At 40.4% G+C, this 26,965-nt stretch overlaps 3 protein-coding genes across 8 annotated transcripts in view; 2 read left to right on the top strand and 1 right to left on the bottom strand.

Moving 5' to 3' along the window:
* Positions 1–639: 639 nt before the first annotated feature.
* mmadhca (metabolism of cobalamin associated Da) lies at positions 640–5,341 on the top strand. Of its 2 annotated transcripts, none has more exons than XM_015952451.3 (8): positions 640–686; positions 1,139–1,182; positions 1,449–1,590; positions 1,669–1,886; positions 3,960–4,065; positions 4,136–4,245; positions 4,314–4,400; positions 4,470–5,341. In XM_015952451.3, the coding sequence occupies exons 2-8, from the start codon at positions 1,174–1,176 to the stop codon at positions 4,683–4,685; spliced, it is 888 nt and encodes a 295-aa protein (XP_015807937.1). In that variant the 5' UTR covers positions 640–686; positions 1,139–1,173; the 3' UTR covers positions 4,686–5,341. The 2 variants fall into 2 exon arrangements, with proteins under 2 accessions (XP_015807937.1, XP_054599168.1); XM_054743193.2 differs by lacking the exon at positions 640–686 and adding an exon at positions 941–962.
* Positions 5,342–7,964: 2,623 nt separating this feature from the next.
* On the bottom strand, positions 7,965–18,209 carry lypd6 (LY6/PLAUR domain containing 6). 2 transcript variants are annotated; one of them, XM_015952453.3, is made up of 5 exons: positions 18,124–18,209; positions 10,918–11,080; positions 10,226–10,372; positions 8,374–8,504; positions 7,965–8,307 (listed from the first exon to the last, which is right to left on the bottom strand). In XM_015952453.3, the coding sequence occupies exons 2-5, from the start codon at positions 11,036–11,038 to the stop codon at positions 8,137–8,139; spliced, it is 570 nt and encodes a 189-aa protein (XP_015807939.3). In that variant the 5' UTR covers positions 11,039–11,080; positions 18,124–18,209; the 3' UTR covers positions 7,965–8,136. The 2 variants fall into 2 exon arrangements, with proteins under 2 accessions (XP_015807939.3, XP_015807940.3); XM_015952454.3 differs by having other exon boundaries at positions 10,226–10,324.
* Positions 18,210–22,761: 4,552 nt separating this feature from the next.
* The window catches only part of pspc1 (paraspeckle component 1), a 42,308-nt gene continuing 38,104 nt past the window's right edge, over positions 22,762–26,965 (top strand). For 3 of the 4 annotated variants that reach the window (XR_001572415.3, XM_070544218.1, XM_070544217.1), the window contains exons 1-3: positions 22,762–23,245; positions 23,597–23,746; positions 23,831–23,982. Coding sequence is in view for 3 of the 4 variants with exons in the window: in XM_070544218.1 (XP_070400319.1) it covers positions 22,862–23,245; positions 23,597–23,746; positions 23,831–23,982 (686 nt within the window). In the remaining variant the exon portion in view is untranslated. The remainder of the gene's footprint in view (positions 23,246–23,596; positions 23,747–23,830; positions 23,983–26,965) is intronic. The other variant, XM_015952457.3, reaches the window with a different exon arrangement.

The following is a 26,965-nucleotide window of genomic DNA, read 5'->3' as shown; positions in this document are numbered from 1 at the left end:
AACATTGGTAGCCTGCCAAGCCATCCTATTTATGTGAATACATATGTCTGTCCTAGACTTCTAGGTTAGTTAGTACTAGCAGTGTCTAAAAATAATATTGGCTGTTTATAGTTAGTCAGTGTGCTTTAGAATGGACAGGGGTGGATAAATCTGATCAACATATGTTAAATATAACGAATAGTTAATTAAAAATAGAAATAAAAATTAGAAGGCAGAGAACAATCAAGATACAAAACAATGCTGCTGTGCCTGACTTCCAAGTACCGTTAAGTGATGATTTGCTGCCATCTAGCGGACGAATTGGGCAGAAACAATTGAAAAGAAAATAGAATTATTATTATTTTTTTTTTTGTAAATTGAGAATATCAAAATGTGTTTAACAATAACTTCTGTATGTAGAAAAACTAAGAAAAAATAGAAAAAAACTTGGGTGTGATAGTTGATTCTAATGTGTTTGATTCAGAATGAATAAAAATGGTTCAAAAATATAAAAATCGTAATTGTAAATTTAATTAAACGCAAAAAGTCTGCTTGAATATAAACTAACTGGATTCTAATTTTCAATTTCTATTGTAAAAAAAAAGAAACAAAAAGAAAATTTTTAACGCTTGAACCAACGAGCCGGACTAATTTGTCCCTCTGCGCTTTCCGTTGCTGTTATGCAAAAGTAGACGAGCTACGTGCAGGTAGGAACAACTTGTACTTGTGCTGTCCGTTAGAATGTTTATAGCAGACTTTTTCATATAAAATAGCCGGACAGTCTTGTTTCTCCTGACTCTGATTCCTTTTTAAGATTTAAATACATTTATGAGCAGTTTTATTCTACAGAAGAACATTTTAAGGACGAATCAGACGACCGACCCCGGCTAGCGGTTTGCTAAAGCTAGCGTTTTTGTTGCTAGTTCTTTATTAGCTTCTGTTATTTAATTCGTCGCTTATTTTTGACACGGATTATAATTAATGTAAATATATTTCTGTTGTAAAATAAACGACAACTGTTATTTTTTCCCATATTTAACAAATAGATGACACAGCATCATTCCAAAGTTGGCTCTAGTTAGCACTCTAGTAGCATGACTTACTTAAACATCTGCTTGTTTGTTTGTACAAACTTGATTAACACGATTTTTTCTGACAGTTTGCAGGATAATAAATTTAAGGGGTCAACCCACAATGTCCAGTGTAAGTAATGAACACTCTTGAGAGGAAAACAAACTTTTGAATAATTCTAGTTTGTGTTTAGTTAGAGATGATCTCAGATGTGCAGATAGGATCAAAATCACGTGATTTATCACATTTGTCTGTTATAAAAGCGAGAATAATCCAAACAGCATCTTGTTTTAATTTAAGTTGGTTTAGAATAATGTTAGCCATCGTGATCCTGTGTTATGTTTCTCAGACTGATTCCATTTGAACAAAATCATTAATAGAGTTCTGTTCTGTTGTAGGTGATGTGTGGTCGCAGCAGGCTGATCCTGTCTCGAGCTGCTAGTTGTCAAAACTTTGCTTCTCTCAGGGCTGCGAGATGCAGAACATTTTCAGCTGCGAGCTCAGATGGGCCTTACATCACTGTGTCACACGCAGACTCTGGTGAGTGCAAACAGGGAGACGTGTAGGAGATGGAAAACGGAGAAGAACTTGACATAAAGATCTTTCATTGGACTGCAGGTCCGAGGACCGTGTGGCCAGATGAAAGCATGGGACCGTTCGGGCCTCAAGACCAGCGCTTTCAGTTGCCGGGTAACGTTGGGTTTGACTGCCACCTTGAAGGCATGGGGAACCAGAGGAAGGCTCCAGTCCACAAGACGGTACCTGATGTACTGTCGACTCCGAGCAGCACAGAGAGGCAACAGTTCGTTCTGGCCCAGTTCGTCAACGAGTTCCATGTACGTGTTCCAGTCATCACTCACCTCACTGACTATCGGAACGTGTGAAACATAAAGAAAAGCAGACATGGTCTTCATAATTAGCTCCGACTGTAATCAAAAGCTTATAGTTGTAGCCATTTTAGTTTTGGCTACATTTAGCTAACAGTTCACTCCAGAGGTGAGTCACTGATGAAAACTTCCAGAAAGGTTAATCATAAACATTTAGATGATTTTAACATCTAAAGACCAGGGTCGATGGGCTAACGGCTAGTCTGAACGCACCCAAGTGCTGATCTTTTCTAAACTTTGGCACCACATCACTCTGGGAGTTACGCAGAAATATGAAATGATGTTTTGGTCTTTGCTGCACTCGGACTAGCCATTAGCTCATTAACCTCGTCAGATGGAAACTTTCTCTGTACTTAGGCTGTTCAGGAAGTTACTTTTATTTATAGATCTTCAACATATCGGCCATTTGTACGGCTAATTAGATGAAAGTTGGCCAGGATTCGTTACAATAAGCTAAATGATAGATTTCTCATTATCAGTGTTGGGAGTAACGCAGTACAAAAGTAATTAATTACTGTAATGCATTGCTTTTTGCTGTAATGTAAGGCATTACAGGGAAAGAAAATGGTAATATTTACTTGGTACAATTGTCAGTAACGCTGTAATTACAATGCATTTTTAAACCCTGAAAAAAGATCCAGTATCCACATATATGACGTCATTTATGGACTCAGCTTTGCGGGCATTCTATGACCAGAGAGGACGCAGCGGTAGTGGCTCAAATACTCCAGCTGCGTCCTGCGCGCGGCCGCTGTTATATTCACAAAATCGCTCCACCAAAACAAAGTCATTCGTTTGCGATCGTTTATATCAGCCCATATTCTCTGGTACTTCATGTACTTTTCAGCTGAGTTCATAATCTGTGCGCCGGTGATTTCAACTCATTGCTGCTGGAGCGCAGCGCATATTAAGCTTTTTATTTTTTGTGTTCGGTAGATCCCTTTGGCTGATTAGTTAGAAAGAAGGAAATCTAGGAAACAGTTTTTCTGGAAGACGGAGAAAACATGCAGCAAGCAGGAAGGTTAGAGAGAGAAAGGGCCGGAAATTATTCACATAAAATCAAGAAAACAAAACAAAGTGCTTGAAAAGAAAAAAAGTAGGTAGATTTATCCCCAATACACATGTTTACCAGTGAAAAGCAATAATATATAAGCATTTAATATTTATACATGTGATAGAATCAGATCACCCCAGAAGTCAGTCCCACATCCAGGGCCGTATCGAGGCATTTGGGGACCAAGGCAAATATAGGCTCGGAGCCCCCACCACCTCACTCCCTGCTCAGTTAATCTAAGATGGCAGCGTGCTGAGAGTACAGATTGTTGTTGCTTTTATTTAATAAACAATCATTTTAAAGCACCGTTATTACATCTGACTGTTTTTAACAACAATCCTAGCTCAGACACCACATCACCTTCCACATATATGTCATGAGCTCACTGAGCGTCACATTACCAGATTCATGTTGAAGTTGTTCTGGTGAAAGTAACTTAAAGTAATGCAAAAGTAGTGTAATGCCTTACATTTTAAAATCAGTGATATTGTAATGAATTACTTTAAAATGAGGGTAACAAGTAATAAATAATGCATTACAGTTTTGAAGTAACTTGCCCAACACTGCTCATTATTATGTTTGTAATGTTAACTCTTTAGTGCGGCGTCTAAAACATGAGGTTAACTGCTCGTGATGAAGTCGATCCCTTTGACTCAAATCATTAACCTATTCTGGCGTAATTGTTTTTCTATTTTTTATATTTAAGGAAACAAAATAAATGTAGGTTTTTTTAACATCCAATAATAAAGAGGGTCTCTGTTTAAAAAAAATGGTTTAAATGCATTAAAATGTTTAAAAATTTGAATTTCTGTGATTAGATCTAAAGATGTGATGCTGTGAAATGTAGCACACTCGTCGTAGACACACTTAACTTTCATCAAATCTAAGAAAATACTGTTACGTGTTTATTCTGAGGAGACTCTGGGCTAGGGTCAGCCATCTTTCAGACCAGTTGTTTGTCTTCACAGGGGAAACTGGGTCCTTTGTCCACCAGAGTCCACAGAGCTGAGCAGTACTTTAACCCCACAGACACAGACTGTTCCATTAGTTCCTGCCCAGAGCTGATCCGCAAAGGTGAGACAGAATTACCCAGAATGCCTCCTCAGAGCACGAGTCCAGGCCTGAACGTGACTTTTCTGGTTAGAACTGGAGCAGATGTTCCCCTCGGCGCCGGCTGCCTCCATCACAGTGGTGACGGTCACGCAGAGGTCCACTCGGTTAGAGAACCAGGACGAAGACCTGCTGCTTCACAAAGTGAGTCCTCTAACTGTTTAGATCAGATTTAAGGAGGTCCGGTTCTGACTGGTTTCACCCTGCTGTAGTTTGTGAGCGGCGCTAAGGAGATGTGTTTCGCTCTGTGGACGGCCGGCTACTGGGCAGACTTCATCGACCCGGCAACAGGAGCCGCGGTGAGTTCCCTCAGGAAGCTTTGGCAGTAACCTGGTGCTGTGGACCTGAGATCTAAATGTTTCCCACAGTTCTTCGCGTCTCCGCTGAGTCCTGCTACGCTGCAACCCGACGTGCCGCTCACACATCTGGGCTTTCACATCGAGGTGTCGGGCTCCTGCACCGTCATCCGTCACGTCCTCAGAGGAACGTCTCTGTTCGTGGGGACCGTTTTCACCAACGCACCCACCAACAGCGCTGCCATCACCAGACTACAGGGACAGGCGAACGCTCTCGAGGAGGAGTGAACTCATCTATGAGCTCTGGAACAAAAAGCCTCTGACTGTGTGAAGCTGAGTGGTTCTGAAGGTTCTACTGAGACCACACGTCTCCACTTTTTTATTTAACCCTGCTCTACGTCCAGAGAGAATCACACTCGCGTCACTTTGTAGAAAGTGTTGATATTTATTAAATGAAGCCTCTTTGGTCGTTTGGGCTGGTTTTAAATGAGCCACGTTCAGAACATCCTCCGCTGGAAAATCAAATCTAAACACTTTCATAGAATATCTTTTGATCTTTTTTTCAAATTTGTTGCACTGAGTTTACCTCAAGGTGCTGATGACCCAGATCAGAGCGAAGACCAGAAGTTCTGCTCACAGAAAGCAAACGGACCCTTTTCCTGTTGGCGTCACCGCGTCCTCCACAGCTCTAAACAAGACTTCATAAAAACAATTCTAGTTTGTTCTTCTATTGGGAATTTTTCATGAAGCTTTAAAACAGTAATTTAGGTTTTTTTCACTATTGAGTCCAGAAGGTTCAGTGAAATGCAAAAGCCATAAAAAAATAACCTCCAGTTGAATTATTGATATGTTCTTTATTTCTAAAGCGATACTTCCCAGAATTTGGATGGACTGTCTGACATCTTAAGCCTTAAAACGTCTAATAAACATTTGGGAGCCACCGATCTGAGGGGAAGTGCTTTAACTGATGTGCAGTGAATCTGAACGGCTGCTAGATGGCCACAAAATCAACATTTTTTTCAGAGAGGCCCAGGATTTGGAGCTGCTGATCCTCTCCTGGCAGTCAGTGTAACCACTGGACACATACACATGATTGGGTTCATTGTACAACATTTTAGTAAAAACAAATAACTTCAATGTTTTACAATTCAAATATGAATAAATTATCAAATACAATTATCAAAAAATCTTGCTTGCTGGAGGAGACGACTTGATGGATTTATGGCGACAGCTCAGATGCTACATGTAGCAGTTATAGTACAAAACAGGAAGTACAGATATGGAGTGGGACAAAGTCAGCCAGCCACCAATTGTGCAAGTTACCCCACTTAAAAAGATGAGAGGCTTATAACTGTCATCATAGGTATACCTCAACTAGTCTGAGACAAAAAAATCCACAAAACCACATTGTCTGATTTTTTTTAAGGAATTCATTCGCAAATTATGATGCAAAATAAGTATTTGGTCAATAACAACGAGCGATACAGACCTGTATCTTCTTCAGTAAGAGGCTCCTCTGTCCTCCACTTTAATGGCACCTATCAGTATAAAAGACACCTGTCCACAACCTCAGTCAAACTCCAAACTCCACTATGGCCAAGACCAAAGAGCTGTCAAAACACACCAGAAACAAAACTAGACCTGCACCAGGCTGGGATGAATGAATCTGCTGTAGGTAAGAAGCTTAGTGTGAAGAAATCAACAGTGGGAGCAAATATTAGAAAGTGGAAGAGATACAAGATCTCGTTATGATCTCCCCATTGATCAGGGGCTACACGCAAGATCTCACCCCGTGGGGTCAACATGATCACAAGACCAGTGAGCAAAAATCCCAGAACTACACGACCCTGCCAGGGACTCAAATCCTGCAGTGCCAGACGTGTCCCCCTGCCTAGGCCAGTACACGTGCAGCTTGCTAGAGCGCATTTGGATGATCCAGAAGAGGATCAGGAGAATGTCATATGTTCAGATGAAACCAGAACAGAACTTTTTGGTAAAAACTGTACTTGTCATGTTTGGAGGAGAAAGAATGCTGAGTTGCACCTAAAGAACATCATACCTACTGTAAAGCACGGGGGTGGAAACATCAGGCTTTGGGGCTGTTTTTCTGCAAAGGGACCTAGATGGCTGATCCTTGTAAAGGAACGAATGAATGGGGCCATGTATTGTCAGATTTTAAGTGAAAACCTTCAGTCAGCAAGGGCATTGAATATGAAACGTGGCTGGGTCTTTCAGCATGACGGTTATCTCAAACACATCACCCGGGTAACGAAGAAGAGCTTCGTAAGAAGCATTTCAAGGTCCTGGACTGGCCCAGCCAGTTTCCACATTTCAGCCCCATAGAAAGTCTGGAGGGAGTTGAAAGTTCGTGTTGCCCAGCGACCGCTCCAAAACATCGCCACTCAAGGAGGAATGGGCCAAAATACCAGCTACAGTGTGACAGTTATGTTAAGACTATTGCTACTAAAGAGTATGGACTTTAATTACTAACCAATAGGGATGTGTATTGGTGAAAATATGGCGATACGATACATATCACGATACAGGGGAGACGATACGCGATACATTCAGTCAGACGATATTAGCGAATTTTTTAGACTGAATTTGGGCTGCACAATATATCGTAAATATATCGTTATCGCGATATCAGCATGCACAATATCCATATCGCAAAGAACAAAAATCGCGATGAATGGTCAGCACAAATGTTTGCTACATATAATGCATTCTGTCAATCAGATGGAAGCATTTTGCCTTTTTTAACAAATCAAACAGAGCTCTTCAACCATTTAGCCAATTGGGTGGGTTCTCATAGGTCAGATGCCCGCCCCCGAGGCAGACGGCACTTAATTTTGATGGTTAGCAAACACCTGAGTTAGCTTCGTTCTGCTCTTTCTGCTGATTCTGCTTTTCCCGGAATCCACTGATTACCTTTTCTTGTTCATTTTCTTTTTCCCTTTCCTCACATCTTTAGCTTTTCTCATTTTTATGATTATTTTCTTCTTTGTTTTTGATCATTTTTGTTCCTGAGTAAAGTTTTTCTTTATCGCAAGTAATATCGTCATCGCAATAGTAGTCATTATCGAAAATCGCAGGTTTTCCTAATATCGTGCAGCTCTAGACTGAATTTATTGTAGGAAAATTCAGTAAACAGTCCAAACTGATACTTAACATGTTCAACATGAGGTATCTGAACCATAAGAGGGATTTACATTTCAGTGGTGGAAACAAAACTCACGGCACACTGCTGCCAACTAGCGGTCGGCATTTGAATTGCACCAAAAGAAAAGAAAAAACACACGTTTGCATGGAAATTCTTCCAAGAATTAAATACAAGGCTTTTGACTATCGATACATCGCAGGAACAAATATCATGATATATTGCAATATCAGTATTTTCGATACACGGTTTTTGAATATCAATATCGTTGAAAAAATATATGTTGCCACATTGATATTTTCTTAAATCCCTATTAAGCAAATACCTATTTTCCACCATAATTTGCAAATAAATTTTTTTAAAATCAAGACAACGTGAGGCATTCCTTCCAGCCATAATCACGATGGTAGGGAGAAAGCCTTTGAAGTGCAACATATTTCCCCGCCTCTAGGTGGTGCCCTCTGACATAAAAATTCCAGATTTCTGCTTTAAAGAAACCCTATAATGGTCATTTGAAACCATCGCTTGAAACTGACCAACATAATGATCAGTGATTCAGTGACATCATCAGACTTCCTCTCAGTTGCACCCAGCTGTGTAGCTGCTACTGATGATGAAATAAAGCAGCACAAAAGGGCGGAGCCTCCTGTCTGAGCTGACCAGAGGAGAGGTGGAGGAGAAGACGGCGCTGCTGTCATTTCTTGGCACCAGAATGTTGCAGATGTTCCCCTCGCAGCAGGACGTGCACACCTGAGAGCAGAATCCAGACTTAGGTGGAGGAACGATGGACATCTTCACAGCTGGATCAAGTTCTACCTGAAAACCGTTGTGAGAAATGTTAACGCAGCCGGTGAAGCGACAGCTCTCCAGCGTGGCGCAGCGTTTGGTTACAGAGACGCTGTCTCCACTGTGGTCCATCATGTGGAGCGTGTAGCAGTATCTGGTGTCTAAAGAGAAGACAATTGAAAAACAACCATTGATTTGGTGTTATGGAAAAATTTGTGTTTATTAATTCTTGATCATGGACTCAATCAACTGAATGTAATATGTATTGCTCTATGCTTCTGCATGCACACTAGCTGTAGCGAAGTCTCGATGACGTCGACGGCTCGATTCTAAAAATTTGTCGACGTCAGATCCGGTAGTCGACGCACCACGCCCACTTGTTGCATCCCCAGGAGTTTGTAAATAGAGGTGGAATCTGCCTGTTTTTCCTCTAGTTCGCCCTCTTCTCCGCCTTCACTAACATCTCCGCCAAATACCGAAGACCCGGAACAATGTCCGTCCGCTACTAGATTCCTTTCCTGTTTTGCCCGCTTTCATTTCCCGGCAACGGACAACAACTTCCGGGGTCAGATGCGCTGCTTCGTCTACCGCAGATGTAGAAAATCACCGGGAGCGTTTCTCCCTTCATTAAGGAGCTTCTTTCAGACATTAGGAGAGCTGTTTTGGTGGTAGCAGTCTCTCCTCCTTGCTGGTCTGTTTGCTGCTGGGTGTTTTTGGTTTATTTAAACTTGGTAACTTGAACTTAACATCGGTAAAGCTACTGTTAGCATTTTCGCTAACAGCTTCTTGCGTTTGGATAAGCTGTTAGGTTTTGGTTTAGAGTTTATCGTTTTTGTGGCGTAGATCTCCCTTTTATTACATTTAGAGTGTTGTGGGTTTCGGTTTAGTTTAAAATATCACCTTGAGTTTGGTTTAACCATCCAGTTTAGAGTTTGGACCTTTGGAGATCCCTATTTTGGTCCAGAACCCAGTAATCTTTGCCCAGTGGGACATCCCTACTTATTTGTACTTTTGTTTTAATTCCCCACAGGCAGAATTAGTTTTATTATTCCCAACCTGTGGATGGAAAGATTTATGTTTTTTTGTAGTTGTAAATAAACCTGATCATCATTTTAACTTTTAAATCCCGTTATTGTCCCTTCCTTTTTGACACGAGCTAAACTCCCCAGGAAGAGTCGTAACACCGCTCGCCTCACGCACATAAGTGACCAAAATAAAGCAGCATGGAGACACTCCGTCTCCAGCCACCTCTCAGGCAGCAGCCTGCTCTCCCAAGTTCTACACGTCACCAGAACATAACCAACCAACACAATAAAAGCAGTGTTGTACAAAATGGAAGGCCTGTAGTGTTTATTCTCTTACAGCAACAATTTATAAATTTTTTTGAGAATTTATTAGAGATTTTTTGGTTTTTATTAATTGTGCAATAGAAAAAAATAAACACTAGATTGTCTCAATAGTCATTAGAATAGTCGACTATTCGATAAAATAATCATCAGAATAATTATTTTTAAAATAATCGTTTACCCCCAGCCCTAATTCCCACTAATTCAGAACTCATTCACACACACAATTCTCTCTCTCTCTCTCTCTCTCTCTCTCTCTCTCTCTATCTCTCTCTCTCTCTCTCTCTCTCTCTCTCTCTCTCTCTCTCTCTCTCTCTCTCTCTCTCTCTCTCTCTCTCTCTCTCTCTCTCTCTCTCTCTCTCTCTAAACTCTGTGAACAGATGTTCGGGGCATTTTGCCTCGTGCATTATGCCACAGTTATAACTGTTTGACTTGTCTGCTTATTGTCTCCTTTTCTCTTCACTAAAGGAAATGGGTTATTGATAAACTTATTGATAAAATCCATGACATGATCCTATGTCTGGAAGTAAATTTACCGTTAGGGCAGTAAATATCCGGTGCCCAGCGGTTGCACTCGTAGTTATCAGCAGCATCTTGGCATGTGAAGCACTTGAATCCACCCGGATGAGGCGTGGCTGTGGAAGACAGACGGTGTTCATGTCGGCCGACTTGTTCTTCTAAACCTTTAATAAATCAGAGCGGTGAGCTTAAAGCAAAGGATTTGCTACTGATGTCTTAATAAGTGTGGTGTAAGTACAACATAAACATGGAGGGAACTAGAGGTCGACCACTATTGGTTTTTCTATTGCTGCTGCCGATACATCGGTCTACCCCTAGAGGGAATAAAATGATATGTGCTGAAATATATGTGATGCGTGTGTTCAGTGGTAAGTAAAGAAACAAGGGTTGGAAAAATTGACATTTGAGGTTCCTTAGATTGAGACATTTTTGTTCTTTACGTGTCCCTGCTCTAGTTAGCTGTTAGCTTAGTTAGCTAGCTAGTCACTCCTTTTCCAATTAAAAGTGCACTGACTTTTTTTTTCTTCTACAGAAAAACAAGCAAAAACCTGTGATGGTAAAAAAAAAAGAAGCTTTTTTGTGCCTTACAAATTTTTTTCACCTATAGGAGTAGCAGGGAATTTCAGAGAGCCTTTGTGTCGGGGGGGATGAGATAACGACCTCTCAGCCAATGATAGAAAAATAAAATAAAACGAAGCCATGCTTTTACTTGAAGGATGCAGATGAATGATGTCTTTGATGGTGAAGTCTCGTGACCGAACAGTTTTTAACCGACTGAAGACGATCATCAGAATCAGGATCCGGGCCGCTGTCGGCCGGGCCTCCATCATTCAGCCAGAGTGTCCTCATCCACCCGAAGGGCTGCCGGTACCCTGAAAGAGAGTTACTGTTACTAAATGCTAACTCGCTAACACGCTAACAAAGTTTACTGAGCAACAGCTATGCTGATAAAAACAAGAAGCTTTGTGAGGCTCCTCATAGAAACAATTAGTCTATAAAGGAGATCAACATGGTGCTGCTCATGCTGGGAGCTCGCTTCATTAGCTAAATGTCACAGGAACCCCAGGAATTAGCTGCAACACTCATAGTACCTTTACTGACAAAACTTCCCTTTATTCCGATAGATGAGCTTCACTTGATCAGCTTGTTTTGTTTGATGAGTTTTATCTGAGATTTTTAAACGAGGTTCATGTTTTCCACCATTTTTCAAATTTGTCTCAATTCATTCATGAGTCTTTGCACCATTCAAGACCCTCAATGACATCTTGGCTTTTGGCATTAGTCGAGGAGGACTCTCAACTAATAAAGATCTCCAAGAATCCACTGAGACGTCAATCACTGAATTAGACACCAGATGACCTGTTTTTTCCCCCTTTTACAGAGATTGCTGTAAGACGAGCTCTGGCCTCAGATGCCTCTCTGACACCATCTTTTATCCCCAGGCTCTTTGCCAGCCTGTATGGTTGTAAATGCTTGTTTTCTTAGCATTACACACGCTCCAGTAAAACCGACCCATGTCCATGCTGCACACGGAATACTGCACCAAACTGCTGCTAGAGCTCTTTATTTCATTATTAGTCATGGCACCAGAATTAAGTCTGTTTCTGGAACTTAGAGTCATAAAAATATATTTTTTATTAAAATTACTATTATTATTGGCACCCACCAGCTGTGGTTCCTAGGTTTTCCACCAGGGGGCAGAGGACGTTCATTGTTTAATTTTTTTGTTTAAAGGGACGTTATGGAAGTGTGACAGCCAAAACATGTATAGAAATAATAAATGTCTTCTTCATACATTCTCCTGCAATGCCCTGGTCCTGTAGAATGAGCCCTGGCATTTTTACTGTGATTGCCTGTTTTTCTGTAAAACCACAGAAAAAGAGAGATGCTCGGGTCGAGCAGGCTGCTTCATGCGCGTTCACGCTCAGGCATAGCCCGTAGCATTTGCTATCCGTAGCTTTAGCAGCAGAGAGAGAGGCAGTGCCAACTCAGCGACTTTGTCGCTATTCCTAACGCCTAGTGACTAACCTAGCTACATTTCTGAGGAGCCTTAGCTACTTTCTGTAGAACTTTCTTCTAGATATTTCCTGCAAATTAGCAACAAAATAGCCATTTTCGCTCCGAACCGTTCTTTGATCGTTGTTTCAGCTGTCATCAAGGGTATAAAAGTTACAGATACTGTGAATGTTACTAGAGTGTAGCTCACCTTGTAAGATGTCTGACTCCCATGCAGAAGATCTGGGTTTGATTCTGGATGTGAACATAGTTCATTTAGAGTTTCTTTTTTACATTAATGGTATATTATTTTTACAGTAAGATGCCCAAATTTTTATTTGAGACTCGCCGAACGGCATTGACTTCACAGATAAAAAAGATGTGGGTTCAACTTTCATTTTGGAACAATTTTTCAAGCAAGGGAAGGGAATGATCTGAGCATGCAGGAGGACTGACCCATCATAAACCTTTGTCGGCTGTGCTGAAGAGAAAGGTACAGAACCAAATTATTTAATTAATTAGCTGCGTGTTCTCCTGTCCTCTGTCCTCCGGGCCACACACACACACACACACACACACACACACACACAGGACTGTCTCAGCTGTTATTTTCATTAAAGAGTGTGCACGTACAGCATGCGTGCCTCTTGCACGAGCCTACTATTGAAGCTGCCGTTACACTTTTGGTCTGAGGGGGCAATCGCGAGCATAAAAATTCAAAAGTCCGTAAAGTCCCTTTAAAGAAGGAACATACTAATCTTGATAAAGAGGTAGAGCTCTCAGAAACAAGTGCTTCAATTATGATTTATTTGGCATTATTTGATTAAGTTTTCTTACTACTCCCATGTATTTTCCCAGCACATAACAATCCCAAACCTGGGCTAGTTTAAACTTCACTGGTTAAGTTCACCGCTGGAAGCCAGGATTAATTAGATGATTATTAGAACGGCTTCAGAAGTGTTTCCATTTAAGCCTCAAGCTCCTCGGGGCTCAGCGTTACTGTAGAGCTCATAATGAGATGCTTCCCCACTGAAAGGAAAACCTTGATTAGCTCTTTGAGAAGGCCAGGTCCTCGTCTGCTGTGAAATCTGGTTTCAGTTGGGTTGGACGAGGAAGAAGAGCGTGAAGCGGGACCAATGAGTGAAGAGGTTTTCAGCCGAAACTACTTCAGCTTCCAGTTGAATGAATGCACGCAGGATTAAATATTCCCAGAAAGTTAGCAGACTAGGAAAAACAGTCAACAAGGATCAATGTAATGTTTGATCTTTTAATAATAAAAAAGAAATAATTTACATAACAATAACAGGTATGTGCATGTTTTTCTTCACTTTGATGGAAAAGAAGCCGCATCCTGACTAAAAATAAAAGATAGAAAAAATAAAGTATTAAATCATGTCCTAACATGATGGTTTTTGATGTGAAATATGTTATTTTTCTTTAGTTTAATTTTATTTATTTCAAATGTATTTTATTAATATTTGTTTTCTTTATTAGAATTTCAAATTTTATACATATTGTTGAAAATAAAGCAGCAGTATTAGTCAGCATAATAAATACATTTAACTCATTCACTGCCAATGACGACTAAAGTCGACTAAAGTTGTCATTTGCATTTTTTTACTGTGTTGGCGTCGGACGAGCCCCCGCACCGTGAGAACAAACATCCCAGCTCTAGAGCCGATCTTCATCCACGTACGCCACACGTCACATGATCAGGAAGCAGAAAATCCATGTGTTAGGAGATCGTTTTGGGCCGCTGCTGTAAAAAAAGTGAGGCGCGAACCGGAAAGGCTTCTGCCGATCACAATTCAACAACGGATTATACGGCTGCTCGATTATGGCAAAAATGACAATCACGATTATTGTGACTGAAATTGAGTTCTTGATTATTTAAGATGATTTTTCAATTAATGTTGATTTTATTTGTTTGTTTATTTATTCAGCCATAAAATTGCTCAGGGCACAATCAGGGCAAAAAGAAAAAGAAAGCAACAAGATGATGACAAAAACAACTCCCGGTATAAAAAGGCCAAGACACTTGCTCATAGTTTATGACCCAAAGGGCTGAGGTTTAACTCATTTAAGCCTAACCAATACAGACCCAAATACCCAACCAATATCTTGCAAATACTGAATTGTACTGTGGCATTCATAACATAAATAAAAAACATATAAACATATGTGTTTTAGTGACGGTCACAAAATGTTGCATAATATTTATTTAGTCCTGTCAAGCGGTGCTGTATGAGTGTGTACACTAGCAACGTGTCCTCAGAGAGGTTCATTCATATTTATCGGCCTGAGAAACTTATTTCTATCTATTTCTAAACTATTTATTTACAGGTCCCATCATTTAATGTAATAGTTGTCCCTACCACAGCAATCGGAGAGGTGCAGCCCCCCCCACACACACACACCCAACTCAGTCTCACAGCAAACAAGGGCAAGCTGCGCATGTGTGTTTAGCGCACCACACGTGCACATTATGCCGTTTTTAGCGGCTCAGGAGCCTGCAGGTACGGTGTGTGTCACTCACTCAGGGGCGCCGTAACGCGGTGAAAGATTAGGAAGATCCTAAGGGCCCACAGCTGTCAGGGGCCCAAAAATGTTTCAAAGTTGAATTAAAAAAAAATTTAAGCTTAAAAATCACAAGTTCTTTACTTTGCAGTATTTTTTCTCATTTAAGACATTAAACAAAAATCTTTTAGTCTTTATGAAATGTATATTTATTCAGAGGTCCTTACTTTATTTTGACTAATTAATTTGAACCTCTTCATCTTCTAAATACCTTGAAATGAAATGTTTTGAATCTGACTGAATTATCGGAGGTTTTACAAGATGTAATTTGTTTATGTAGCTTTTAGAACACAAACCAAAAATCAGTCATTTCCAAATAATTCATCAGAGAGCAAAACTGAAACAAAAGCTATTAATAATTGTAATAAATAAACTTAATATAACATTGAACACAATCAAATATGAAATCTAGTATTGATCGTTATCGAACATTCTTAATTATATCACTGTAAATAATAAATCTTGCTGTGTACAATCAAGGCTGAATATATTTTTAGCTGTTTTTTTGTTGTTGAGAAAAATGGGTTTCTAGAGACTTTTATACATATTCATGCAAAGTTGTCCAACTTAAAAATTTTATGTAACCCTAACTGACTCCGTTTTGAACTGTGTGCTTATTCATTTTGTGTCTATGATGAAGCCATGGAGACTTAATAAAGAAGTCACCTTGTGAGCAGTGAATCCTTAATTTTTGTCAGTCATACAGAAATACTTGATTTCAAGAGGAAAGACGGCTGAAAATGTAGTTATGTAAAGCTTTGACACAACATGGAAATTTAATAAGATATCCAAATTTGAATTTTATCATCAAATAAATTTTTAGAATAAATAAACACATTTTAAGGGATTAAAAGGGAAAAGGAGATTAACACCTTTCAGCATGTGCATTTCCTGCTTTTTCCAGCAGTGATATTGCTAATTCTGTTGAAGGAAATTCACTGTTTAATGAGAGACAGCTGGTAAAAATGATATGTAAATAAGTAAGAATGCATGTAGACCTACATAATTAAACAAAACTGAAACACTAATATAAAGTATATATATTATATTTTTTCTCCCTTCGATTCTGGGAGGGTGGAACCCCAGCTCCAGCAATGGACGAGCCCCCAGGGGGCCCAACTTGATATTTTTTCATGGGGCCCAAAATCTCTGGCAGCCCCCCTGCACTCACTCCGGTTAATCCTAGAGGACGCCGGCTCTGAAAGCATTTTTTTTTTTTTTTTGCGACCAACACATCACCACATCATTCCCTTTCCTAATGTCCAGAAAGACGGTCCGGAGCGCAGGCGGAGTGTTTTGCTAACTGCAGGAAATGTCGACGACAGTTTCCCAGAAAGTAGCTATGGGTTACCAGAGATGCTTCTACATTGTTTGCTAGATACTTTTAGAATTTAAAAAGTCAATAAGGGGGTCTGAAAAGATGTTAGAAATGGCAACTAATTTGCTAAATTGGCAACAATGTGGGAGGAGCGCTTGATTTGCAACTTGGAGCAGCTCAAGAGGGGGGAGAAAATAATCGGCTCGTTTTGTTTTCGTAATCATTCGAAACTCAGATCGTAATTGGGATTAAAATTTGATTAATTGAGCAGCCCTAACGAATTATGAAAGAACGGATAACGCTCGAAACGCGCAGATTCTTCCTGATGTAAGAGGTGAGTCTCCGCTTTGTTTTGGTTGTTTTGGCATCAACATCATCCTAGCACACAACGTTCTGTGACTCTTAAAAAAGCAGTAAAAACGATGAGAAACGCTGACAGCGAATGGCTTTACCGATCAGGAAACGGCTGGCAGCGAATGAGTTAATAAGTGTTCACATCATAATGAATATCATTGATACACACTGTGACTCAATTCTCTCACAAGAGCAGCCCCTAGAGGCTGGATAGAGAATTACGGTTAAGCCCCGCCCCCTCTTTGTTACAAATAGGACTTTATATGGCTCAACACTTCAGAGTTTTTTCTCCAAAAATGTATTTCTATTCAGTCACATTTCTCTTACCTTTTTAATTTACTTTTCTTATTTGTTTAGTTTTAAATATTTATACGATGCTTTAAAAACCACAATTTAGGTTCTACTTTGCTTTTCCGTCACTCCACACGTCGATGGCTCCGATAAGATGGCAGATTTTATTTTTAAAAAAGGGACAATATTACCTTCTAATGGGAAAAATGTCGCATTCAATTTAACTATTAACAACACTGTATTATTGCATTCTTCCTCTCTAGTGACCTCTAGTGGATGGTCTAAGTACTACATGTGCTAAGTACCATTTTTATTCCATTAAAAAAAACTTTGCATTAATTGTAAATACTATTATTTTATGGATCCCACTTAAAATAGTTAAACAAAATTAATAACCATGTAATCTACGTTTAATTTAAAGTAACCTCAAAAGCACACACACACACACACACACACACACCAGTTTTTAACAAAGCTGACACGGACTCAAATGTCAAACACGAGTGAACAAATTCTTCCGACGAGGGCTAACAGCTGTCTGTCGTGTCAGAAGTAAACCAAATCAGAACCCAGACCACCAGGACTGCCTTTGATGTTCTGCAGCTTGGCTCTGCAGACCAGACACACATGGCACGGTCTTAACACGGGTCATACTGCTGCTTTTGTTCCGCTTTCTCAACTCAGGTCACAGTTACATTACTGCTCAGGAAGAGGGATATATACTGGCAGAATTTTTGTTTTCTCCTGTAAACGGCACACACTGGCTTTGGTTTCCCAGGCTGCTACGCGTTGGCTTACTGGATCATTTTATAAGACTTTTACAAGGGTCCTGGCTGAGCTCCAGTAAAACGTTTCACATCTTAAAAACACGACTGAATGCCTGAAAAAAGAGCCTTCCAGTGACTGAATCACGTGCTGTTTCGGCAAACTCGACTCTAATAAATTCCTTCCTGTTAAATTATTCAAAAACTGCAAAAGGATTTAATTAATTCAAGTTTTTGTTCAAGAAAAATACTTATATTCTGTGCGTGTTCCTAAACTAATGTTACTTTAGATTTGAAAAATAAATAACTTAATTTTTTGTTTCATGTTTAACAGTGTACATGTATTTTTTCTATATAAAGGTAGACTTAAACCCTTAAATAGTGTTGAATTAAGTTTTGTTTAAATAAACGGTTACAAATTTCTGAAAGAAATGTATTTTTTAAAGTTTATATGGGATTTTATATCAATTCTACATTTAATTGGCCACTGGCACATTTTAAACGAGCGCAAACACAGTTTAAATGCGCGACAATTAGCTTTTAAAACTGTTTTAAATCTGTTTAAAACGTTTCTAGACAAACGCGGCCGCCTTGAGCCCGTCTGTGATGAACCTACCTGCCTGTGCTCCTCTGTGCGCCCGCAGAAGACCCAGAGGAGATGAAGCCAGGAGTCCTGCTCAGTCAGGCTCCTGGAGGTGTTCTGGTTAGTTTGGTTCAGGGAGGGGGAAAGGGCTGCTGCGTCATTACGTCATCAGTGCGCCCCCGCAAATGTTTTAATTTCATTATTCTTTCCCCCAAAATTCAAATAATTATACGAAATTTTAATGTAGATATTTATTTATTTATTATTATTATTATTATTATTATTATTATTATTATTATTATTATTATTATTATTATTACAGGCATTATTAATTTTTATTTTATTTTATAATTGAAAACCAAAAGACTGCTTATGACTGCATGAAACATATAGATATCATAATCCAATGTTTTTAATTGGTCAAATTTAAATTGATTAGATTGATTACATTTTCCAAATATCTTTTAAAAAAGGATGAATGTAGAAAATGATTAATTTAAACGTAGATCAAACAAAATGACCTCTTAATTTGTATTCACTTGAAGGTGACTATTATTTAGCTTAAAATGATGTATTAATGTAAAACTTTACTCTTGTCTTGACTTAAGACATTTAAGCTAATATAAGATAGCCTAAAGTAACATAAAATAAAGGTACAATATGTAAGATGTGGGCTCCACTGGGCGAAGCGTAGCGGGGAACGAGGAGTTGGTGGCGTTCCACACGCGGAGGGGGACTGGCTGGAGATGAAGGAAGGCAGGATCAGGTCAGAGGACTAGTTGAGATGAAGCATGAATTGATTAGTTAAAGGGACTTTACTGAGTTTTGAATTTTTATGCTCGCGATTGTCCCCTCAGGCCAAAAGCGTAACGGCAGCTTCAACAATAGGCTCGTGCACGAGGCGAGCATGCTGTACGTGCACACTCCTTAACGAAAATAACAGCTGAGACAGTCCCTTGTGTGTGTGTGTGTGTGTGTGTGTGTGTGTGTGTGTGTGTGTGTGTGTGTGTGTGTGTGTGTGTGTGTGTGTGTTTGTGTGTGTGTGTGTGTGTGTGTGTGTGTGTGTGTGTGTGTGTGTGTGGCCCAGAGGACAGAGGACAGGAGAACACGCAGCTAATTAATTAAATAATTTGGTTCTGTACCTTTCTCTTCAGCACAGCCGACAAAGGTTTATGATGGGTCAGTCCTCCTGCATGCTCAGATCATTCCCTTCCCTTGCTTGAAAAATTGTTCCAAAATGAAAGTTGAACTCACATCTTTTTTATCTGTGAATTCAATGCCGTTCGGCGAGTCTCAAATAAAAATTTGGGCATCTTACTGTAAAAAAATATACCATTAATGTAAAAAAGAAACTCTAAATAAACTATGTTCACATCCAGAATCGAACGCAGGTCTTCTGCATGAGAGTCAGACATCTTACAAGGTGAGCTACACTCTAGTAACATTCACAGTATCTGTAATATTTATATCCTTGATAACACCTGAAACAACATTCAAAGAACGGTTCGGAGTGAAAATGGCTATTTTGTTGCTAATTTGCAGGAAATATCTAGAAGAAAGTTCTACAGAAAGTAGCTAAGGGTCCTCAGAAATGTAGCTAGCTTTGTCACTAGGCGTTAGGAACAGCGACAAAGTGGCACTGCCTCTCTCTCTGCTGCTAAAGCTACGGATAGCAAACGCTACGGGCTATGCCTGAGCGTGAACGCGCATGAAGCAGCCTGCTCGACCCGAGCAGCTCTCTTTTTCTGTGATTTTACAGAAAAACAGGCAATCACAGTAAAAATGCCAGGGCTCATTCTACAGGACCAGGGCATTGCAGGAGAATGTATGAAGAAGACATTTATTATTTCTATACATGTTTTGGCTGTCAAACTTCCATAACGTCCCTTTAAGAAGAGTAGGTGTGGAGATAGGTTTGCAGGATCTAGAGTCGGGATCAGTTGGGAACTGATACATGGAGCATGAATCAGGAGCTCGTGCATGAAGAACACACGATGACTGAGCAATGAGTGGGAGGCTAGTATGGGAGCGAGCGGGAAGCTGTCGTGCTCGGCTGTTGCTGGTTGAGCTTGATGAGGAGGTTCTGACATAAGAATTCTACAGTGAAATGATCACAAAACAGTCTTAACATCTCAATAATGTTGGAAGGAAGTTACATAAAACAGATTTAATTGTCAGTTCTTTGCCTTTTAAAATGGTGTAAGAGGGACGTAGTTACTGTTTACACTCGGCAAGCCTGTGAGGTTGCCAAGTCTGCGCCAGCTGACGCTGCAGTGCCGGCTTTTGTAAATTTGACACCATAAGGCAAAAAGCAGCAGCATTTTGTAAACAGGATTCAGTAGCGGGAGAAACCCAGAAGTTATTTCTTGCACCCCTGAGGCTGGAAATATAGGCGCTGTTTGCCAAAGCGTGTGCATGTTTAAAACGGCTGCCTCGCGTAACTTGCGTTGATTTGAAGCATTGTTTGTGCGCGTCCCCCGACATCAACGCAACACATTTGCTGCAATATACGAGTAACCAGTAGGTTGACAAAACGAGCGAGACACACTCACTGTGATGACTCCGCCTCTAGTTTAGAGGTCTTTCATACAATCTACAAAACAACTGTTGTCTATTTTAATGCAGTGATCTCGAAATAACCAGTTACTGATCTCCTCTATTGGCGCCATGTTTGTTTCGGTTGTACCAATGGTTGTACCCACAAACCCGACGCTCTATCTGGTCTGTGTTATCCACTCTGCCTCCTAGTGGAATCCTCCGGTACTACATGCGGTTCAGTGCTGTGCGGCAGCAAGCATGTAAGCAACGACCGGCCTGCTGCCTCCGCTAATGCTTGGTTAAAATGCAAGTACATTATGGCCACAGCATCTTTTTGGTGAATTAATGGTGAATTAGAAGCATATAGACCCACTGCAGTGAGAAGACATGCCCACACCCCTGCCCCCCAGCCCCAGGCTGGAAGGCAAGAAGGCATCATCTCCCCGTTTACCACCGTTGTGTTTATCTGTTCAGTAAACAGAGCTAAATAGCGGTAAAATAAAATCTACCAGCATGGTTAACGCACGTAGAGCTGTAGGCTGCACAAGTAGACGAAATAAGGTCAGAAAATGTAAAATTTTACAGGTTCCCAGCTGATAAAATACGCGGAAGGTGGCCAATTCTAGTGGAAATCACCCACATCATGGCAGACGAAGTCTCGTGACACAGTAGAAAAGTAAAATATCTTGACATGACTTATATGCTTTTATTACATAATTATATGCGAGTAACTTTTTTGTTTTGAAAATGGGCTGCAGTACTCAAAGTTGACCACAGGATGTCGTTCTTTCTTCATTCTTGAATAATGCACCTTTAAATAAAATACTGTCAATTCCTCCACTCAGAAATTACTTGAATGCACCTTTTTAACTTATTTTGACTGATTTTATGTTGTACTTTTTTTTTTGTATTTGAACACAAATCTAACTTTTCATAACCACACTACTCACTTAGACACTTCTTACTTTGCAATTTCAAAACCTACAATTCTTTGTAATGTGTGTTTCTGTTAAGGAAAGTTAGAAATATAAGGAAGGGCGTATTATTCTTAAGATCAAACAAGAGTCTCTCTGTGGAATAATAAGGATTCACATTATCTGTTGAGGCTAATTAGAAGAAGACACTGCTCGCTTGTTCTCATTCCTCCAGTGAAAGAGTTCTGGCTCAGACTTGGTTCCAGCAGACACCAAGCCAAGCCATCATGTCCAGTTACCATCAGATAAATGAAAAGGAGTGCATGTCTGAAAGGAGCTACACAAGAACTCATCAGTGGCAGGTTTCAGCCCTCTGACCCCACTGGAAATGTGATCTCTCACAGGAAACGCTAGGAAGAAGATAGCACCTGGTCATGTCAGACAGGGGTATTTCAGGAGCATGTGCACGCAGATGTGCTGTAGTATCTGGACAGATGGCCGAGCCACGATGGAGGAAAAGGGTCCCAGCAGCACCTGACAAACATTTACTCAGCTCAAATGACAAAAGAGACAATCAGAAATGCTTTAAATGTTTGGTCCCACTGCCAGCATGCTGATAAAGGAGTGGGTATGTTCCTGGACGGGAGCTACCTTACAGGAAAATAAATCAATTTCAATCAAATAAATGAAACTCAAAGTCAGATTTATGGGAAGAAAATAATAACAATGGTACACAAGATCATAATTATTATGTAAGTGAGATTCAAAGTCAGAATTCACAGCTTTTTAAGTCATAATATTGAAATTCCAAGTTATAATTATGGAATTCAAGTAACAATGCTATGGTATACAAATCATTATTCTTGATTCTGAGTTTTAATTTTCACAATTTTGAGATTTAAAGTTATAATTATCAGATAACTTTGAATGCCATAATCAGGAACTCGGATGTAATCATACAGAGTCATAATTATGAGATTTAAAGCTAGATTTACATGATTCAAAGTCCTAATTCTGAGTTTGAAAGTCAAACATTTGAGATTTAGTCATCAATATTCGACACAAAGTTATGATTATGTGTTTAAATTCACAATTTTCACATTTTAAGTCGCATCATTTTATGTTGCTGACATTTTCAGTGATTTTTTAATGGAGTTATAAAAGCGTCCTCTAGAGGGCAGTAGCTCACATTCACCACGCCTGAAATAAGAACAAAACAAAAAATTGCGCGCGCAACCGTGGCCATCTTTGAAATCTTCTCAGGTCAGGCAGCTATTTAAATCATTTTTATTTTCTAAATTTCATTTATTTGAAGAACCATGGCTAATCGAAATATGCAACAGGCGAGCTCGCTAGGTGCTAATTCTCCTGTGCCGGCGAAACGACGGACCGACTCCCCGGCCTTGGAGCAGCAGTCGCCGGCAAACAAAGACGTCTCAGCCCCGCCGCAGCAGCAGCCCACCCCGGCAGAACAGACCGATTCAGCCGCGGAGGGAGATGGCGAGGGCCCGTCACAAATTACTCTGGACATTGCGAGCTTTCGAAAGCCCGGGGAGAAAACGTTCACCCAGCGGGCCCGGCTATTCGTGGGCTACCTGCCTCAGGATATCACGGAGGAAGAGTTCACAAACATATTCTCTAAATACGGGAATTTTAGCGAGGTGTTCATCAACAGAGAGCGGGGCTTCGGCTTCATCCGCCTGGTACGTAAACATTTCTTCTCGGGCTCTTTCACGTTACAACGTTCTGAAGCTTTTTTTTTTTTTTTTACAACATCGTGTTTAAGCCAAGTTTATTTTAGCGTGACCCTTAATGAGGGCTTAGTGACGATATTATATATAATTATTAAGTATTTTACTTACTACATTTGTTGTTTTCTTTATTTTTTTCTTTGTGAATTCAATGTTATTTCACCTTATTCGAAATAAATACATACAAATTAAGATATTTAAACATTATGGTGATCCTATTATTACACTAAATATCATCATTACGTGATGACGTCATTGTTGCCATGTTTAGAATGATATGTGATTCTTCCCCTGACCCTGAAGGAAACCCGGACTCTGGCAGAGATCGCAAAGGTTGAGTTGGACGGGACCATTCTGAAAAACAGACCCATAAAGGTCCGCTTAGCCACACATGGTGGCGCTCTCACAGTCCGTAACCTGTTACCTGTGGTGACGAATGAACTCCTGGAGCAGGTAGCAGCACTTCGCAATGGTTTTAATCTCAAACATCTCTCTTTTTGCCTTGAAATGACAATGTCGTTGTCCTTGCATCCTCAGGCGTTTTCTCAGTTCGGGCCGGTGGATCGAGCCGTTGTCGTGACGGATGACCGTGGACGTCCCACTGGGAGAGGCTTCGTAGAGTTCAGCAACAAAATAGCGGCGCGTGTAGCGCTGGAGCGGTGCACAGAAGGAGCGCTGCTTCTCACCACGTAAGGAGGGAGGGATGAAGGAAGAAGAAATGTAGTAATCAGATTACTTTACTCCAGTCCAGTCATTCTAATCTGGCATTATTCCGTTAGCTTTAGCTTAGCATAAACAATGCAAGTGAATGGTAACAGCTAGCGTTTTTGTGAAAAAGTCATGAAAATAACTTAATAGTGATCCAAATGTTTTGTGGTGAGCTCAATATTCATATCGATTGCAAATGAAAATAAGTGATGCAGAGAAATTGCAGGAGTCGATTTAGACCTGGGACTACATTACGACAAAGCAAACCTGTAAGCTTCTGCCAGGCACAAGGTCATGAGACGCAGCGGCCCCAAAAGGCATCCACTTCTATTAGCACAAACGCATGGCTACTAGGCTCACCCTGGCTCTTCTCTGGCGATATAAGCAGCGAGAGTTTTACACACAAGCTTCCTTCCAACCAGGAGGGTTTCAGATGAGAAACAGCAGATATAGCATTCCACGCAGCTAGTCGCACAAGGTTGCAAAATCAGAGAATTACAAGACCATGCATGATTTCAGAAGTTCATACAATAACAAGAAAGATCCAATAAGGTTTGTGTATTATGCAGAGGTTTTATGTCTTGTTTTTTTTTTTTTTTTTACTAGTTAAGAAGCTGGGAGTCTGCATGTGAATTGTATTTTGAATATTTTCAGATGTTTTTGTGTTTGACTTCCTGTTTGGCCCGATCTGAACTGCTGGTCTTGATGCGTTCTGGAAGCGTAACGTGTAAAGACTGGACTCGAAGCGTAAATTTGCTGTCGCTACGCGCCTAGGAAAATGCAACATTTTGCAGCAGGTGGACACGCCTCTATCCACTAAAATGACGGCTAATTGTTGCATCCCACACTTTGCGGACTTTACACAATGCTAGCACGTCCATTAGAAAGGCCCAGTTATACCCGGGGCAGTTTTTTGAAGGAGCAGCATAGTAAGTCGCTCTAAAAATGAAGTATGCACCAAAATGAAAATTCTTGGCCGAAGCCAAAAATGAGGAAACCGACCGTGTATATTAATAGTAATAAATTATACAAAGATAAATATATTATAAATGCTCAGGCTTATAACTGAAACGCCTGCTGAGACTGTAAATGAACCCTTTAGGCACCAAAGTCTCGATATTGCATCATTTCTGGTTTCAACAAGCCACAGCTGCTAAAATAATCCCTCATGAAGTTATTACTTAGAAGAAAGTGAAGATGTTTAACTTCCATCTGAGCAACACTTTTGGGTGTTTTCTCTTGAAATGTTTGGAGTTGATAGAGTTTAAAAACTGCCTCTCGACTGAGGAGCGGAGCCGAGCAGAGCACACATATAATTATGTAGATACGTCCCACAACACGTTTATATATACAGGTGCTGGCCAGTAAATTAGAATATCATCAAAAGGTTGAAAATATTTCAGTAATTCCATTCAAAACGTGAAACTTGTACATTATATTCATGCAATGCACACAGACCTATGTATTTCCGATGTTTATTACGTTTAATTTTGATATTTATAGGTGACAACCAATGAAAACATCAAATCTGGTATCTCAGAAAATTAGAATATTCTAAAGGCCAATGAAAAAATGTTTGTTTCTCTAATGTTGGCCAACTGAAAAGAATGAACATGAAAAGAATGTGCATGTATAGCACTCAATACTTAGTCGGGGCTCCTTTTGCCTCAATAACTGCAGTAATGCGGCGTGGCATGGACTCGATCAGTCTGTGGCACTGCTCAGGTGTTATGAGAGCCCAGGTTGCTCTGATAGTCGTCTTCAGCTCCTCTGCATTGTTGGGTCTAGCGTATTGCATCCTCCGCTTCACAATACCCCATAGATTTTCTATGGGGTTAAGGTCAGGCGAGTTTGCTGGCCAATCAAGGACAGGGATACCATGGTCCTTGAACCAGGTGCTGGTGGTTTTGGCACTGTGTGCAGGTGCCAAGTCCTGTTGAAAGGTGAAGTCTGCATCCCCATAAAGTTGGTCAGCAGCAGGAAGCATGAAGTGCTCTAAAACTTCCTGGTAGACGGCTGCATTGACCCTGGACCTCAGGAAACAGAGTGGGCCAACACCGGCAGATGACATGGCACCCCACACCATCACTGACGGTGGAAACTTTACACTGGACCTCATGCAACGTGGATTCTGTGTTTCTCCGCTCTTCCTCCAGACTCTGGGTCCTTGATTTCCAAAGGAAATGCAGAACTTGCTTTCATCAGAAAACATAACTTTGGACCACTCAGCATCAGTCCAGTCCTTTTTGTCCTTGGCCCAGGCGAGACGCTTCTTGCGCTGTTTCTTGTTCAAGAGTGGCTTGACACACGGAATGCGACACCTGAATCCCATGTCTTTCATGAGTCTCCTCGTGGTGGTTCTTGAAGCGCTGACTCCAGCTGCAGTCCACTCTTTGTGGATCTCCCCCACATTTTTGAATGGGTTTGTCGTCACAATTCTCTGCAGGGTGCGGTTATCCCTAGAGCTTGTACACTTTTTTCTACCACATTTTTTCCGTCCCTTCGCCTGTCTGTTAATGTGCTTGGACACAGAGCTCTGCGAACAGCCAGCTTCTTTAGCAATCACCTTTTGTGTCTTGCCCTCCTTGTGCAAGGTGTCAATGATTGTCTTTTGGACAGCTGTTAAGTCAGAAGTCTTCCCCATGATTGTGGTGCCTTCAAAACAAGACTGAGGGACCTTTTAAAGGCCTTTGCAGGTGTTTTGAGTAAATCAGCTAATTAGAGTGGCAGCAGGTGTCTTCTATATTCAGCCTTTTCAGAATATTCTAATTTTTTGAGATACCAAATTTGGAGTTTTCATTAGTTGTCACTTATGAATATCAAATTTAAATGTAATGAACATTGGAAATACATTGGTCTGTGTGCATTGCATGAATATAATGTACAAGTTTCACGTTTTGAATGGAATTACTGAAATATTTTCAACCTTTTGATGATATTCTAATTTACTGGCCAGCACCTGTG

Source organism: Nothobranchius furzeri, chromosome 14, assembly GCF_043380555.1.
Source record: "Nothobranchius furzeri strain GRZ-AD chromosome 14, NfurGRZ-RIMD1, whole genome shotgun sequence".
NCBI classification, from domain to species: Eukaryota; Metazoa; Chordata; class Actinopteri; order Cyprinodontiformes; family Nothobranchiidae; genus Nothobranchius; species Nothobranchius furzeri.
The sequence above is the reverse complement of the archived record's forward strand: the minus strand, read 5'-3'. Positions and strand labels throughout refer to the sequence as shown.

Excerpts from the sequence above, each read along its gene's own strand:
- mmadhca (XM_015952451.3), top strand. Across the intron at positions 1,591-1,668 it reads TGTGTCACACGCAGACTCTG|GTCCGAGGACCGTGTGGCCA; the intron begins GTGAGTGCAAAC and ends ATTGGACTGCAG. Across the intron at positions 4,246-4,313 it reads AAGACCTGCTGCTTCACAAA|TTTGTGAGCGGCGCTAAGGA; the intron begins GTGAGTCCTCTA and ends ACCCTGCTGTAG.
- lypd6 (XM_015952453.3), bottom strand. The coding sequence starts at position 11,038 with ATGATGGAGGCCCGGCCGACAGCGGCCCGGATCCTGATTCTGATGATC. Across the intron at positions 10,373-10,917 it reads CATTCATCTGCATCCTTCAA|GTTTAGAAGAACAAGTCGGC; the intron begins GTAAAAGCATGG and ends GATTTATTAAAG. Across the intron at positions 8,505-10,225 it reads GGATATTTACTGCCCTAACG|ACACCAGATACTGCTACACG; the intron begins GTAAATTTACTT and ends TCTTCTCTTTAG.